Source organism: Balaenoptera borealis (assembly GCF_965194805.1).
Source record: "Balaenoptera borealis genome assembly, chromosome: 21".
NCBI classification, from domain to species: Eukaryota; Metazoa; Chordata; class Mammalia; order Artiodactyla; family Balaenopteridae; genus Balaenoptera; species Balaenoptera borealis.
In genome coordinates, this window is record NC_138880.1 from 7,602,247 (window position 1) to 7,620,407 (window position 18,161).

Sequence of the window (18,161 nt, forward strand, 5' to 3'; positions counted from 1 at the left end):
CACCAGGAGCTCACTCTGCCCGACTTCATGGACACTGGCCCCTTCTTGAAAAGAGCTGGTGAGCGGCCCCGGCTTGGGCCCGGAAGCTATGGTTTGGACTTTACCCTAGGGCAAGGGGGGACCCTCGGAAGGTTTTGATCAATGAAGTGACAAAACATAAAAAACCTGTAGGCTTCCCTGGTGGCACAGTGGTTAAGAATCTGCCTGCCGATGCAGGGGACACAGGTTCGAGCCCTGGCTGGGGAAGAACCCACATGCCGCGGAGCAACTAAGCCCGTGCGCCACAACTACTGAGCCTGTGCGCCACAACTACTGAAACCCACGCTCCCAGAGCCTGTGCTCCACAACAGGAGGAGCCACCGCAATGAGAAGCCTGCACACTGCAAGAGTAGCCCCCTCTCGCCACAACTAGAGAAAGCCTGTGCACAACAATGAAGACCCAACGCAGCCAAAAATAAAAATAAATAAAAAATAAATTTATTTTAAAAAAAAAAACCTGTAGGGGCAAGGATGGACAATGATGTGGCCTGGGCCAGACTGGTGGCAGTAATGACGCTGAGAATTTGGTTAGATTCTGGATGTATTCTGAAGGTAGAGCCAGTAAGGGCCCCTCATAGATTGGATAGATTAAAGAAATTGAGGAGTCAAAGATAACAGCGGGGGCTCCCCTGGTGGCGCAGTGTTTGAGAATCCGCCTGCCAACGCAGGGGACACGGGTTCGAGCCCTGGTCTGGGAAGATCCCACATGCCGCGGAGCAACTGGGCCCGTGCGCCACAACTACTGAGCCTGCGCATCTGGAGCCTGTGCTCCGCAACAAGAGAGGCCGCGACAGTGAAAGGCCCGTGCACCGCGACGAAGAGTGGCCCCCGCTTGCCACAACTAGAGAAAGCCCTCGCACAGAAACGAAGACCCAACACAGCCAAAAAAAAAAAAAAAAAAGATAACAGTGAGATTTTTGGCCTGAGCAACTGTAAGCACTGAGTTGCTGTACAGAGATGGGAAAGGCCACCAGTGAAACAAGTCTGAAGCAGGAAGCCAGTAGTTCAGCTTTGACATGTGGGGTTTGTGGGTTCTGTTGGCTCCCAAATGGAAGTGTCAGAAAGGGAGTTGGACGCGTGAGCGTGCAGTTTGTGCAGGGGCGTGGAGCCTGGAGATGGAAGCTGGGAGTCATCACTTATAGATGGGGATTAAAGCCACCATACTCCTAAGATTGATATGGGAGTGAGTGTACTGCAGAAGAAAAGAGGTCTGCAAACTACGCCCCAGGGAAGAACTAGCAAAGGAGACTGGGGAGGCCCCTGGACCCACTGGACCTGCAGTGGACAGACTTTCAGTCCCTGCTGCCAGGAGTCTCAGGGGCCAGACAAGACGGAGCTGAAACCTCAGCCCTGCCTCTCCCCTGAAATCCCCCTCCCTCCTTCTCCTAGGCTGAGCCTTTAGAAGTAACAGATCTGGAATCCAAGGAAGTACTTTTGAATCCTTAGGCAGAATATCGTGAGAAGGAGGCATCCTGTTAGTATTTCCCCATAGAAATTGCTGCTAGGGCAGGTCTATGAGAAGCAATATTCGCCCAGACTCATGACCTGTGAGTCGGCTGTCCGGCCGCTGTCCAGCCAGGAGTCCAGTGCCCAGCGCTGCTGTCACGCCTGTCTATGCGGAGCCTCTGGTCTACCTGCGCCCGACATGGGCCTCCAGGCAAGGGTCCCTCCCAGCTGCCCCCTCCCCTATTTGGGTAATTGACCCTGAATCCTTTAGGGCGTATGTGACTCTGGTCTGAGAGGGTCTCTGTGGCTTCCGAGTCACGTAGCTCAGAACCCCAGGAGCACAGCCACTCCTGCCAGGCCAGCAAACAGAGCTGTGGTCAGGTGACCGGGTGCTGGGGACCAAGAAGATGGGAGGGGGCGAGGGAACAGGCAGCTTGTTACCTCAACACTCATCACCTCTGCATGAAATTTCAAGCCAGCGCCATGAAAAACCAAACACATCAACTTAGACCTCAAAAAGTAAAACGTAGTTTAAGAAAAGTGTCTGGCATAGAGCACGTGCCCCCCAAACCATTGTGGGGTTTTTTTGTGTGTGGTTTTTTTTTTAATTTTTTAAATTTTATTTACTTATTTATTTATTGGCTGTGTTGGCTCTTCGTTTCTGTGCGAGGGCTTTCTCTCTAGCTGCGGCAAGCGGGGGCCACTCTTCATCGCGGTGCACAGGCCTCTCACCATCGCGGCCCCTCTTGTTGCGGAGCACAGGCTCCAGACGCGCAGGCTCAGTAATTGTGGCTCACGGGCTTAGTTGCTCCGCGGCATGTGGGATCTTCCCAGACCAGGGCTCGAATCCGTGTCCCCTGCGTTGGCAGGCAGATTCTCAACCACTGCGCCACCAGGGAAGCCCCAAACCATTGTTTTAACCATTATCATATTAAGAGTTTCCTGATTTGTTTCCTGTGTCTCTGCATTTTCTATTATCTTTTAGGCTGAAAGTGAAGGATCAGAAGGAGGGATTCCAGCATCTCTTTAGTTCTTTATTTCTTCCCAAATATGAAACCTCTGTATTTTTGTTGGGAAGTCATGTCTAAGAACATTTATCAGCAGTTAGAAAAGAAGGCTGTGCTCTCTCCGAGCACCTGCCACAGCAGGTCCCGAAGAGTCGCACTTGTCCTGTTGCTTGTCCGGGTCCCTCCTGGACTCTGGGCCCACGGAAGGCAGGCACTGTGTCTCTTTCATACAACCGGACAAGTCCCCCTACCCAGTTTCCTTCATCTCTCCCCCATCCTCCCCAGAACGCTAACGATTTTGCCTCATCCATTATAACAAGGATCCATTGAAAGGGTTAAAGACTTATTTGCTTTAGTTTATGTTTCTAAGTATAAAAGGCAATAAACGTCACCAAGAATGTACCCCGAGCATTCGTTCTCTCTGATGCATTAGCAGAAGCAATCAATATAAATCACGTTTGTCCCGGAACAGAATTCGGTGAAGCCACGCCTCTGAGCGGCTGGGGCGGGGGGGTAGGGGGCGGGCAGGGGGCGGGGGGGGGGCGGGGGGGGGCGGTGATGGCGAGTGAAGAGCGCTTTTTCTAGGCGAAACCTGCCACCGTGTGGCACAGGCTGGAACTGCAGCCGCCGCTCCGAAAAAGCCCGGGTCCACTTCACTGTCGCCGCAAAGACCAAAGGTCAAAACGTCGCTAAGTGCCCCGCCACGTTCAATCAGCTTAGGCCACCAAGGGGACATGAGGATAACAAGTGGTTTAGGCTTAGAAATCAGGCCCCCGGCTCCGATTCCTTCTGTGCTAGACCGGGTCACCCCACCCTCCACCCCGTCCCCCGAGGAAAGAGCCACAGACCATCAAACGGAGGAGGGAAGCTGCGGCTCATGTAGTTCCTTCTCTCTTTTTTTAAAGGGGAGGCGGCAGGATGGCTGAGATTTCTCATTCTGGTGCCGCGTCCTTTGTCTTGGTGGTTGATAGACAAAGGACATCCCCAGAGATCCCCCTGTCGGGGGCACGTGGGTGCGCGGAGAATGGAGGGAGGCGCCCCTCCCGCTGCCGCCGCCAGCCCCTCGGAGGGAACCCCTCTCGCATCAGCCGCGGGCGGAGCGGGGCACCTTGGTTCCTAGCCTGTCCGAGCTGAGGGGCCAGTGCGGTGGCTCGCAGGACAGGGCCCCCCGAGTCCAGGGGAGAGCTAGTCTGTAAACCCGCGACCTCCAGGGGGGATGGAGGCCCCCGCGAGGTCAGCGCCAGGCTCTGCACATACCTCCCTTCCCACCCGGCTGCGGGGCCCACGTCTCGGGTAGACAACACTTGCGAGAGTACAACGAATGCGGGGAAGGGGGGGTCCGGAGACCGTACGGGGTTGAGGTGGTGGTGAAGGGAGTCCCGGGCCAGCTCTGCTCTCTCCGAGCACCTGTCACAGCAGGTCCAGAAGAGTCGCACTTGTCCTGTTGCTTGTCCGGGTCCCTCCTGGACTCTGGGCCCAAGGAAGGCAGGCACTGTGTCTCTTTCATCCATGAAAAGCACAGGGCCTGGCGCACATCCGGACAAGTGGTAGGTGCTCAATAATGTCTGATGGAAGAAGAAAGGGGGGTGCAGAAACAGAGTGATGTGTCACGGACACGTGTCCCAAGTGGATGCGACCAGAGCATTGGTCAAGTGATTTATATGAGGCAAATAACCCACCCAGCCCTGCTTCCTCACTAACCAGCAATACAAAACCTCAGACACTTCTAATCCCCGACATATACTCCTATATGGCTGTGGACGGGAGGCTGTTGTTTCGTTCTTTTAATTTTTCATCTCAAATCTACCAAAAACATTAAAAGGATAGAACAATGAAAGCAGTATGTCTTTCACTTAAGTTTACTCTTTCTTGGTTTATCCTTCCCATATTTCTTCTTTGCAAAAATAAACAAATCCATACACACATCCATATTTTCATCTCCCCACGTTTCTCACCCGGGAGTTAACAGAATAAAGGCAACTGTTTTGCATTTTGCTTTTCCCCTCCCTGTTCATATATTCCGAAAACGACTCGATGTCAGTCATCCTAGAAATCTTCCTCGGTTGCCTCTGCTGCTAACCGCGCTGTTATGTGAATATTCCACAGTTTATGCAACCAGTCGGCTAGGGATAGGCTTTTAGCTTGTTTCCAGTATTTTGCCATGACAAATACCTGTAATAAATAACTTTCTGCATATAGTGTTTTAAATTTGTGAGGATATGTTTTCAGGGGAAATTTCTAGAAATGGGATTGCCGGTCAAAGGTTAAATGCATATGATGCTTGGTTTGCTATTTCCCACCCACAGGGGCCGCCCCATTTTGCACACCTGACACCACCGGATGGGAGTGCCCATTCCCCACACCGGGGCCAGCAGCGTGCTGTTAAGTCTTTGAACTTTTGCCGGATTCATAGGTGAGAAATGATATCTCAATGTGGTTTTAATTTGCATTCTTCTTTTTACGGTAAAGTTGAACATCTTTTTTTTTTTAATAAATTTGTTTATTTGGTTATTTATTTTTGGCTGCGTTGGGTCTTCATTGCTGCGCACGGGCTTTCTCTAGTTGCGGCGGGCGGGGGCTACTCTTCATTGCGGTGCGCGGGCTTCTCATTGCGGTGGCTTCTCCTGTTGCGGAGCACGGGCTCCAGGTACGTGGGCTTCAGTAGCTGTGGCTGGCAGGCTCAGTAGTTGTGGCGCACGGGCTTAGTTGCTCCGCGGCATGTGGGATCTTCCTGGACCAGGGATCGAACCCGTGTCCCCTGCATTGGCAGGCGGAGTCTTAACCACTGTGCCACCAGGGAAGTCCAAAGTTGAACATCTTTATAAGATTCATTTACATCTATTTTTCTATGAACTGCCTATCCATTACCTGCTCATTTTTTTCTATCAGGTTTCAGATCTTGTATCCCTCTCAATTTCTAAGAGTTCTAGAGTGATTACTCCAGCATCTAGGAAATATATTGGAAATATATTCTCCTGATTTGTCACGTGTTATTTTCAATACAGCATCGCATGTCAGTGGACATGTAGGACATCTCTCCTTGTTCCTGACATGATGGAAAAGCCTCTATTGTTCTACCAGTGACGTGGCTTTAGGCCCAAGGTGTAATGATACACCTGGTTATGTAATGGTACACACACACACACATCATGTTAAAGAAGTGTCCATCTGTTACTATTTTACTGTGTGGTCTTTTTTTTATGTTTCATTTTATTTATTGATTTATTTTAATCTTTATTGGAGTATAATTGCTTCACAATACTCTGTTAGTTTCTGTTGCACAACAAAGCAAATCAGCCATGTGCATATACATGTTCCCATATCCCCTCCCTCTTGAGTCTCCCTCCCATCCTCCCTATCCCACCCCTCTAGGTCATCGCAAAGCACCGAGCTGACCTCCCTGTGCTGTGCTGCTGCTTCCCACCAGTGAACTATTTTATTATAAGAAATAGTTCTTGGTTTGTGTTGAAGGCCTATATCCATCCATAGACATACAAGATTTTCCTATATTATTTAATATGGTGAATTATGTTAATCAATTTTCTAATATTAAACCATTTTTGCATTCTTAAAATAAATCTCACTTGGTCATAATGTGTTATTTTCTTAACATGATATTAAATTCTTTCTGCTACTATTTGAGATTTTGCCTAGATATTCATAAGTGAGAATAGTCTGCAGTTTCCTCTTTTTATGATCTCTTTAGCACATTTATTGTATAGCAATATTGTATTGTTTCGTAAAAATAATTTGAAAGTCATTTTTTTTAAACTCTGGAAAAATTGGAATAATATTGGTCTTTCAAGTTTTGATAGAAATCACCTTTGAAATCATCTGGGCTTGGTGACTTTTTTTTTAAGGGTGTGGTTCTTGGATGACCTTCTGTATTTCTCTGATGGAAATTAGTCTGTTTAAGAGTTTCTCTATTGAAATCAGTTTTGGTAAATTGCATTTTCCCAGGGAATTCTCCATTTCACCTAGGTTTTAAAATTTATTTGCATAGTGCCTTTGTGATACTATGATATAATAAGAAATATACATTTGGTCTCTGTAAGGGTGGAAAATTTTTTCCTTCTTTTCTAGGTTTTTTTGATGATATAATAATCAAATTGACCCAAGACAGATTAACAGGAGAAAAGCAAATTTAATTTTGTACATACAGGAGTCTCATAAAAATACGAGACCCAAAGGCAGTCAGACAATTGAGGTTTACATGTCAAAAAGGAATGAGATGGGGGCTAGGATCAAAGGGATCATTCAGGGCAATTCAGGGCAATTCACAGGAAGCTAAGGGCAGATGTTTGGTAATTAGATGTTTACCCTGCCACGCAGGAAAGTTTTCCAGATTAAAAAAATCATCTCTGGTAATAGTTCTTATTCCGGGCCAAGTCCTCTATCTAAAATATTTTAGTCAGTTAAGGGAGAGGTCAAAGTTCTTCCTGAGTCTACTGGGTCTGGATCACCTTCAGCCATCACGCCAAAGGGACGCATTTTGGGGTGGCCTCTTCTGGCACAGAGCTTCCAAAACCCTTTCAATTTCCTGATTGACAGGGTTGATAGGAGCATCTTTTGTTATAATATTTCCTCTTAGTCTCCAGTTCCTGATACAAGAGCTTCTAAGACACTGGGAATCTCCTGAGTGATAGGAGAGAAGTTTGCAAGCTAATGAGATGGTTGGCGGCTGGAGAGGCCCTGGTCAGCATGCGGATGGGGGCAGCTTGTCAGAAAGACCTAGCCAAGAGCGGAGAGGTGGCGCCGCAGTCTAACATTTCCCCGCCCAGGTGTGTCTCTCAGCTTCTAAGCACGATTTTATCTGAGTCCTTCCACCGCTGGGACCCAGAGGCACTTGCTCTGTTCTGCACAGTCTCCATCCCTCCCCGCGGTGGTGAGGGCTCCAGCACCGCCCCCCTGGGCTTCAGATGTCTGTTCCTTACTTACTGAGGGTTGCCGTGTTCCCTGTCTCTCAGGTGTGTTGTAGACATGGGTTACAGGTCCCGTCATGCGCCCTCCTTCTCGCTCTGTGCGGTTTCTGCAGAACCTGTGGAGATATTCCAAGTTTGGCAATTACCACCATCCTAAGAGCTCTTGGTAGTTCCTCGACTGACTTTTGAAGACTGCTTTTTCCTTCAAAACTTTTTCTGAAATTTCTTAACTTGGCTTCACTTATTTAAAAAGTGTTGAGTGGTAAATGAGGAAGCTACATAAGCGGTCGGACTCAGCCATCCCCTAGCCTGGGGCATAGGTAAGAGACATTTTCTGTGTCCGGAATGTTTGGAAGGTTCAAAGACCCCAAAGGAACCCTATATCCTCAAATCCTCTTTCTCTTCTGCCTCTTCCTACCACCTGGTCCTCCCAGCCTACCCACCTTTACCTCATCTTGTAAGTAGAAGCACAGGTTCTACTCACAGTGGAAGTCAAATAAGCAAACGACCCATACACGTCTAGGGCGCCAAGTCTGGGGTCAGAAGATTAGACCCAGGTTCACTTCTCGCCGCCCAGTTCCAAGTCCTGGGGACAGTCATGTAGCTCTCTGAACTCAGTATCTGTGTATATAAAACTAGATAGCTATCTCACTTCAGGAGATTTTGTGACTCTCTTATGAAACCTGAAGATGCTTTAAAAAGCAGAAAATGCCATAAGAATGTGAATTACGTTGATACAAGCCAGTGACAAACATATAGATGTCACATCACACATTTCAGTAAGATTAGCGACCAACCTGGGTGTAGAGTCATTCTAGGCATCGGCGACAGAACACAAGGGTCAAAGGAATAATCACCTTCGCCGTGGAATTGAACATCTGCTGGGAATACTCTCTAAGTACCACAGGGATGGAGGTACGTGGTGTGAATTGCAAAACCCTTAATTAGGTTCATAATAGTTTCCTTGGGCAATGGGCAGTTTTGTACCAGGCCATTTGGGGACCAAACTAAGAACAAAGGCGGCAGCCCCTGGCATCTTGAGAAAGAGTTTTTACTGTTTCTTCTCCTTCCCATCTTTATTTATTCTAAGAGCAGAAAACAGGAATTGGAGAAGCCTACAGCGTCTTCTCTGTTTCTTGGCTTGCTAACCCTTTTCTGAGGTCTTAAACAAGTGAAGACTGAGAGTAGCTTTGTATAGAATTTTGAGAAAGAAGCAGCACTGGAGGTGGCTCAGTCTCAGGGCGGCTGCATGAGGATTATATCCACTTAGTTGGTTATAATCTGATTTGTCTCCAGCCCTGCCCTTCCTATAGGTCTTTGGGGGCCACCAGGGAAGACACCATCTTCTCTGTACTCTAGAACTCCCTGATTTGGTAGATAGTTATGATTTAGTGTCTTTGATAGCTTTCCTCTGGAAAATATCTCAGCACCTAATTTATGTTTCCTACTTTTACCTAATCCTCTTCTCTGCCATCATCTTAGAAAGCTAACAACAAATGAGAAGTTACAGCACCTATAATACATATATTTAGTAGACTCCGTTCGTTACCCAAGCTGTGTCTGTTTCTCCTTCTTCCTTGCTAATAGATCCTATTTTGTATAAGTATCTACCCTGTGTCATTCAGGGGAAGTAGATCCCATTCGGGGGGTAGATCCCACTTCGTCTGAGCCAATTCTGGTAATTCCATCCCCCTGCCAATGATTGGCTTAATAACAGACACAATTCTGGCCAGTGATACATGATGGGACATATACCAAGGCGCTTTTGAGAAGGAATCTGTCACTCCCAAGAATGAGATGAAGGAGGACACCTCCCTTTTGTCACGTCTGGACACAAAGCCTGGAGCAGCCCCAGGTACCATGCTCCAGCCTTAGAACGAAGCCAGACCTCTGGTTATGTGGAATAATGAATTGTCTTTTGTTTAAACTACTTATGTCAGGGTTTCTTTGTTCCAGCAACTAAAACCATCTAATATAATAATGAGAGCAACATAAAGAGGTTCTGTTCAAAACTTTCCGTCCAGAATCATCCACACCCAAGAAGTATACTTCCACCTCATTATAAAACCTTGACGGCGAAAATGTTTATGTGGCAGAAGTGAGTGACTTGGATGTACGAAGATTTCCCTCACAATCCCTTTAAACCACAAAGTGTGCAAATTTTATACAAAGATACCTGAGTTATACACCTAGGAACTTTTCAAGAGAAGCCTTGTTGTAAAAGGGTGTACTTCAGGTGTATAATATTTCACTTCCGAGAAAGTAGAAGCTATGCCTTTGACTTCTTAACAAAGAAGAAGACAGGTCACTCACAGGAGCCACCAGCCCTTGCCTACTTATGAAGGGGAAACCGGATGGAGTCCCCATCACCGCCCATCTTGTGTGCTTCTCAGATAGTTACTTCCGGAGCCCCCAGAGCCTATTATTCTAACCAGCCAGCCCAAGGCTGTCATCTCATTGAAGATGAAAAGAACGTAAAACTTGAGGGTTTAATGCCCCCAAATGTCACCAGAAATCCTGATTTTAAAACAAAGTAAAACTACTTTAAGTCTCTGCCATAAGGAAGAACATCACCTTGGCTGCGTCTTAGCCGTGTCTTGGAAGGGGAGAGTTAGAAGTGGGCTATTTCTAGGGCTTTGGTGTCTCGGCTCAAGAGACACCACTTGGGTTGAGTCTTTCAAGGCAGGGAACTGACGGGGGAGATTTTGTGATAAAATAGTTTAGGAGTGATGGACACAGCAAAGCAAGACTCCTGAAACAAGTCTTAATATGTAAACTCTTACCTGAGAGTAAGAGCTTGGCCAGGTGAACAGACAGTTGTCGCCAATAAGAGAATAGTGAAGTTGTTTACAGGTTTGTAGTATTATATTTCCCAGCAAAGTTTCCCTGTAGCAAACAACTTGGTCATGTTGACACAGCTGGTCTCAGTGTTGTCACAAAAGATCATATATCTCAGGGAGCAAGAGAGAAAGGTTTGAATTCAGAGGCAAAGGGAGAAACCGCACGTCTCCTGTTATGTTGCCCAATATTCCCCACTACATCCTGTCCAAAAAGTGGCCTTGTTTGGTTTGGTTTTTAAGGACAGTGACTTCTTTTTTTTTTTTTTTTTTTTTCACGTCTAAATTCCATATATTTAGGCTAGTTCTCCATATTGTGACAATGCTCTTCTTTATATATTGATTCTTTTTTTTTTTTTTTTTTCATAGTTTAATTTTTATTTTTATTTTTATTTTTTTTTTAACATCTTTATTAAAGTATAATTGCCTTACAATGGTGTGTTAGCTTCTGCTTTATAACAAAGTTAATCAGTTATACATATACAATATGTTCCCATATCTCTTCCCTCTTGCATCTCCCTCCCTCCCACCCTCCCCATCCCACCCCTCTAGGTGGTCACAAAGCACCGAGCTGATCTCCCTGTCCTATGCGGCTGCTTCCCACTAGCTATCTATTTTACATTTGGTAGTGTATATATGTCCATGACACTCTCTCACCCTGTCACATCTCACCCCACCCCCTCCCCATATCCTCAAGTCCATTCTCTAGTAGGTCTGTGTCTTTATTCCCGTCTTGCCACTAGGTTCTTCATGGCCTTTTTTTTTTTCCCTTAGATTCCCTATATATGTGTTAGCATACTGTATTTGTTTTTCTCTTTCTGACTTACTTCACTCTGTATGACAGACTCTAACTCCATCCACCTCATTACAAATACCTCCATTTCATTTCTTTTTATGGCTGAGTAATATTCCATTGTATATATGTGCCACGTCTTCTTTATCCATTCATCTGTCGATGGACATTTAGGTTGCTTCCATGTCCTGGCTATTGTAAATAGAGCTGCAATGAACATTTTGGTACATGACTCTTTTTGACCTATGGTTTTCTCAGGGTATATGCCCAGTAGTGGGATTGCTGGGTCGTATGGTAGTTCTATTTGTAGTTTTTTAAGGAACCTCCATACTGTTCTCCATAGTGGCTGTATCAATTTACATTCCCACCAACAGTGCAAGAGAGTTCCCTTTCCTCCACACCCTCTCCAGCATTTATTGTTTCTAGATTTTTTGATGATGGCCATTCTGACCGGTGTGAGATGATATCTCATTGTAGTTTTGATTTGCATTTCTCTAATGATTAATGATGTTGAGCAATCTTTCATGTGTCTGTTGGCCATCTGTATATCTTCTTTGGAGAAATGTCTATTTAGGTCTTCTGCCCATTTTTGGATTGGGTTGTTCGTTTTTTTGTTATTGAGCTGCATGAGCTGCTTGTAAATCTTGGAGATTAATCCTTTGTCAGTTGCTTCATTTGCAAATATTTTCTCCCATTCTGATGGTTGTCTTTTGGTCTTGTTTATGGTTTCCTTTGCTGTGCAAAAGCTTTTAAGTTTCATTAGGTCCCATTTGTTTATTTGTGTTCTTATTTCCATTTCTCTGGGAGCTGGGTCAAAAAGAATCTTGCTGTGATGTATGTCATAGAGTGTTCTGCCTATGTTTTCCTCTAAGAGTTCGATAGTGTCTGGTCTTACACTTAGGTCTTTAATCCATTTTGAGTTTATTTTTGTGCATGGTGTCAGGGAGTGTTCTAATTTCATACTTTTACATGTACCTGTCCAATTTTCCCAGCACCACTTATTGAAGAGGCTGTCTTTTCTCCACTGTATATGCTTGCCTCCTTTATCAAAGATAAGGTGACCATATGTGCATGGGCTTATCTCTGGGCTTTCTATCCTGTTCCATTGATCTATATTTCTGTTTTTGTGCCAGTACCAAACTGTCTTGATTACTGTAGCTTTGTAATATAGTCTGAAGTCAGGGAGCCTGATTCCCCCAGCTCCATTTTTCGTTCTCAAGATTGCTTTGGCTATTCGGGGTCTTTTGTGTTTCCATACAAATTGTGAAATTTTTTGTTCTAGTTCTGTGAAAAATGCCAGTGGTAGTTTGATAGGGATTGCATTGAATCTGTAGATTGCTTTGGGTAGTGACAGTGACTTCTTAATGAGCTCTAACAATACGCATGAGTTCATGCCAGGTGTTCTGTACCAAATCATGGCCATGCCTATGTGACCTTAGGTAAATCGCAAATTCTCTGAGCCTTTATTTCCACAACTAGAAGAAATAAATAATACATTCCAGAGTTGGTATGTGGATCAAACCACCTGAGGCATGCAAAGTGAACTTAGCATGGTACCTGGAATTGCTCAATACGTATATTGATTTCCTTTCTCTTTCTTCAAAGAACTTACAAAACTTTTGGAGGGGCAAGAATAACATAGTTGACAGGTTAATAGCAAAGTCTGAGACCGCATGAGACAACAAATGCCAAGTGGGTCAAGTAAGTGCTAGAGACAATAAGCTTTGGAGGCTGGGGTGTGTGGGTGTGGGGTGTCAGGACAGGGTCCACGGGGAGGCAAGCTTGAAGGTTCTTGGTATTCTTCTCTGATTCCTCCTGGGAAGAGTCCAAGAGAGCATTTGCTACAGTCCCAAGACTCCAGAGTTGCAACTACTACCCGTGTATGGTTGTGGGATACTCCACTTCCCCTCAGGAGTTCACGTAGCCCAGACCTCCACATCTGAGCGCACCCTGATGCACTGTAGGTAATTCAGCTGTAAGTGGAGGGGTGAGAAAGTAAGATGCCCACTCTTTAACCCTCAACACAAGCTCTATCCTGAGCCATCACTGCCTGACCTCTCTGCTGGAAGGAGTAAGTCACATAAACAAGGACTCACGGAGATGCCCTTTGACTGTTCCTTTTGAAGTCATTGAACCCCGAGAAGGTACTCGACAGCCAGTCCCCCCATTCTGTCTCCTAATCTGGCTCCTCTAATTCCCCAGAACCAAAGATGCTCTCAGGCAGTAGGTATCCCTCGGCTAAAGGAGGGAGACAGAGAGAGGGGAACTGAGACCCAGAGGCCAAAGGTTTCCAGCTTCAGACCTTTCTCCTCCCAAAAGGTCCATCCCCCACCTGAGGACCCAGCTTGTTATACCTGCACCAGGAAGCAAAGAGGTCATTTGCTCTCTATGCCCAGGAGACATAGTGGCTCCTCTTTCCTTTTATCTTTCTTTGACTGCAAGGACACCTCCTTACAAATCTCCCTAGATGAAAACTCTAATTCAAAAAGATATGTGCACCCCAATGTTCGTAGCAGCATTATGTATAATAGCGAAGACATGGAAACAACCTAAGTGGCTATCAACTGATGAATGGATAAAGAAGATGTGGCATATATATATATATATATATATATATATATATATATATATATATAATGGAATACTACTCAGCCATAAAAAAGAATGAAATTTTGCCACTTGCAGCAACATGGATGGACTTAGAGATTATCATACTAAGTGAAGTAAGTCAGATGGAGAAAGATAAATACCATATGATATCACTTATATACTTACATGTGGAATGTAAAAAAAAAAAGATATGAATGAACTTATTTACAAACAGAAATAGACTCACAGACATAGAAACAAACTTATGGTTACCAAAGGGGAAAGGGGGGGAGGGATAAATTAGGAGTTTCAGATGAACAGATACACACTACTGTCTATAAAATAGATAACCAGCAAGGACCTACTGTATAGCACAGAGAACTATATTCAATATCTTGTGGTACTCTATAAAGGAAAATAATCTGAAAAAGAGTATATACATTTACTTTTATGTGTGCATGTGTGTGTGTGTGTGTAAAACTGAATCACTTTGCTGTGTACACTTGAAACTAACACAATATTGTACATCAACTGTACTTCAATTAAAAAGTAAAATAAAATAAAACTCCCTAAACTGTTGTGAGTCTGGGCTCCAGCTCAGGATCACTCCTATGGGACCTGGGCCTGAGTGATATGATGCCCCAAACTGCAACTCCATCAGGGCCACTCTGACGTTTTGGCCAGCGTGGCACCCATGTCAGTCTAAAACTCCAGGGGAAACAGGCATTGCTGACCTCCCTCGTAGTTATAAACTGGACTGGAGGTCAGAGGCCTGCAATGGACTAGGAAGACCCAGACCCAGACCCACCAGATGTGATGGTCCAACTCTTAGCCTCTTACTCAGTTCAGTACAAATGCCTTTTCATTAAACTTCATAGAGACATCTGCTAATTCAAAGGTGACTAGAGATCAGCCTTTTCCAGATACTTCTCATGGGGTGGAGGTAGCAGAGAGTAGAGCTCCCCGTTGGTAGAGAAGAAAGTAGGACACATGGTAGACTTGGAGGATGCCGAGTGCTGTCCCTAGAACCTTCCGTTTACACTTCAGAGTAACTTGGGAGGATAAATGTTATTAGCCCCACTGGAAGAGGCCATGGAGTAACTTGCCTAAGATCACGCAGTTAATAAAGCACAGAGCCAAGATACAATGATTCACATCATTCCCAAAGTACTTTCTCCCATGCCTTATATCTCAAACTTTAGTGATTTGAGCACCACTTCCCTGGTCTCACCATATACATGTACATGTGTGCTATCACTTACTGGATATCTTTCTTCATGTGGATCTCTTTTTAAACTCATATACATTCTATATTTATGTATTCAATTGTGTTTATGTTTAATATATGCAAAGACATTCTATTTAAGAGACATCGTAAAACCATTTATGGATCAATGATCAAAATAGAAGATAACTCTGAAGATAAAAATAATGAAAATGAGTGTCCCTCCCTCCCTCCCCACGGGTCTCCAGGAGAACATCACAAGTACCTGAATAAGGAAAGGACGTCAGCACAGGTTTGGATGGAAGAGACCGGTTGTGGGAAACTGACTCCACTGCAGATTGACCTGTGGACCAGCTACTGTCAGCTGCCTGTTTTCATATATCCCATGAGCTAAGAGTGAGTTTTACAGTCTTCATGATTAAAAAACTGTAAATGGTCCCAAAGAAGAAGAGTGTTTTATAACATGTGAAAATTAAATGAAATCCACACGTCCGTGTCCATAAATAAAGGACACAGCCATGCCCATCTATTTACACACCGTCCACGGCTGCTTTCACTCTGCTGCAGAATTATGTAACTGCCACACAGAGACCGTCCAACCTGCAAAACAGAAAGTATTTACCATCTGCCCTTTTGTAGGAAGTTTGCTGACCTCTGGCCTTGGTGGTGGAGGACAGTGCTTTACAAGTGAGTCTGGTCTTTTGTCTTTTGAGCTTCAGGGCTCTTTTATTAGCTGTTATCCAAACCACTCGCTGTCACTTCAGGGGACCCCTCATGTAGAACATTCAGGCTCCGGGTGCCCCAATTTATCCCGTGCCAGGAGATAGCCATGAATATGGCCCACGTGTCACCCCTTGAGTATGGATGATGATGATGGTGGTGATGGTGGTGATGACGCAGGGGAAGAAGAAGGAAATGGAAAAGAAAATGACAAGATAGCACAGAGGATTTGTGGATGTTGTGCTTGGTCTAGTAATTCACCTAGACCATCCCATCCCATCCCTATGAGAGAGATACTATTATTGGTCCCATTTCACAGATGAGAAAAACCAAGCCTGGAGCGGTGCAGTGTAGTAAATTGCACACGGCCACACAGGGGATGGTGGCTCAGTTATCAGTCAGCGTTCCAGCTCCTGAACCTGGATCGTACCTCTCTGTCAGATGGCTGCCTGCAGCACCTTCTGAGTCCCAGGAAGCCTTAAGATTCTTTGTTGCCGTCATGATTGATTTTGTTTTACCTAACAGCTTACTGACACCTGGGCAGGACCACAGCTGAAAAAGGTGATTCTCAGAAACATTATTAAAGTTAAGAAAAAGAAAAAGCCACAGAAAGTATCAGTCATTCACAAAGTATATTCCCAGAGTGATCCAATTTCCAAACCCAAAATCAAACACAGTAATAAATTCCCCACCTGTTGAACTCAGATGCCTGGGCAGATCTCAGAAATCTTCACGAGAGATCGAAGAATCCATCTATGCATCAGGGCTTAACTTTAGATAAATGAATAGTGTTCTGTACTTATCAGTGAATTTTAAAGCTAATTGAATGCTACTGTGGTTATAAAAGAAATTCATTTAAACAGATTATTGAATTTATATTATCTTTTTGTCATGAGGCTTCCTTTTCCCATCAATAGTTACTAGATTGGAATAACGGCCATCCCCGATATCCTCACATTGAAAAGTGATTGGGGACCTTGACTGCAACATTTAGCCTGACAATAGAACAAAATGTTTACAGTTGATTCTTGCCAAGCAGACTTGGGTATACGAGCACCGAATTCAGAGCCCTTCCACTTCCATGAGTCTTTCAAATCGAATTACCCAGCTCTGTCTGTGTATATCCATGGGAAATGAATATGGACAAAATTTATTTTGAGTCCCATCCAGAAGCTTTTTCCAGAAACAGATTATATTTTTAGCCAACTATAAAGTGGGCACTGGCTAACATCAGCTCTGATTTCTAATAATGAGTAGCTGCCTCAAGCCACAGTGAGCGATGTGTCACCACGAGTGTATGAAAAAGCTGGATGCAGCCATTCACCAGGGTCGCCGCGGATGGGATATCTACCTTGGGCAGGAGATGCTGATAACCTCAGAGGACCATTCTGATTCAAAATCTATTATTCTAAGATAAGGCCCAGGAGCATTTTTCTGAGACGATCCCAAAGAAAATGCAATAACTCCAGGCACACAGTGGCTCTTGTTCATCACTTACCTGTTTCTTCTGCCTGCCCGCCCCCTGCCCCCAACTTTCCATTAAGTTCATAAAGAGTAGATTTGGCTTCTGGGTTGCAATTTAATATGTGTGTAAAAGTGATATGAGGATCCTGCCCATCAAGAGGGCTGTAGCCCAAGGAACAGGGCAGGCTTTATTAGTTCCTCATCAATTAAACAGGGAAAACCTTCAGGCTCCAAAATGAACTCTGTCTTGGGGGGCAACAGAGAGAGATCGTTTTGTCTAAGACAGCAGAAATCCACTGCGGACAATGGAAGCTCTGTTTCACATGGGGAAAGGGTGGGAGTCTCTTATCTGCCTTCAACAGCTATTTTCAGTGAGGGAGAAAATCCCCTTGTAAAGGAGGGGGTGACAAACAAGGGACCCCGGGGGCTATCTCAACCCCCACGTCCTTCCACACCAAGATTCTGGCACGTCCCACTCTGTAGGAAGACTTTCCCTGTGAGACTCTTTTTGTGCAACAATGTTATGGGCAGCACACCTTCTAGATCCTGACACTTTGGTGCAGAAAGAGTGGATAACGACAAGCCGTGACAGGTGTGTGTGCCCAGGGATGGGAGGGTCTGATGGATATTTGGTAATATTGTGATAGACAATGAAAGGCAGGGACTGTAAAGAGATAATGTTAGAAAATGAGGCTGATGGATGCCTGGTCGTGGAGGGTCTTGTGTGCCAGGTGAGATGCTCCTGCAGGTTACAGAGCCAATAAGGGTTCTGAGAAGGGGAGTGATGGAGACGTAGATCTGTCAATCACCGCCTGGGGGGATGCACTTGGATGGCCCACAGGCTTCAAAAGCCAAGGGAAGAAGCTTTGACTGGAGATATTAATGTGGGTATCATCAGGATGTAAGTGATTGATAAGGACATGGGAGGTATGAGATCACCCAAAGGAATAGAATGTATAAGGGATGTGGACAAAACTTGGAACCTATGAATGAGATAAGAAAGCAACAACAACCACATGGCACAGGAGCAACCAGGGAAGTCAGGAGAGCAGAGGGGCTCAGGAGCCAAGACAGACGCCATCCCAGCACCACGGAGCGCCACCCTCCCCCCATCCAAGC

The 18,161-nt window shown here is 45.2% G+C and overlaps 1 protein-coding gene across 1 annotated transcript; it reads right to left on the bottom strand.

Moving 5' to 3' along the window:
- Positions 1–3,424: 3,424 nt before the first annotated feature.
- LOC309619485 (uncharacterized protein) lies at positions 3,425–18,114 on the bottom strand (the record flags this gene model as incomplete). The annotated part of the gene is made up of 3 exons (XM_082374679.1): positions 16,009–18,114; positions 7,431–7,530; positions 3,425–4,057 (listed from the first exon to the last, which is right to left on the bottom strand). Exons 1-3 carry the CDS (start codon positions 16,077–16,079, stop codon positions 3,425–3,427), a joined length of 804 nt encoding a protein of 267 aa, XP_082230805.1. The 5' UTR covers positions 16,080–18,114.
- Between the last annotated feature and the right edge of the window lie 47 nt (positions 18,115–18,161).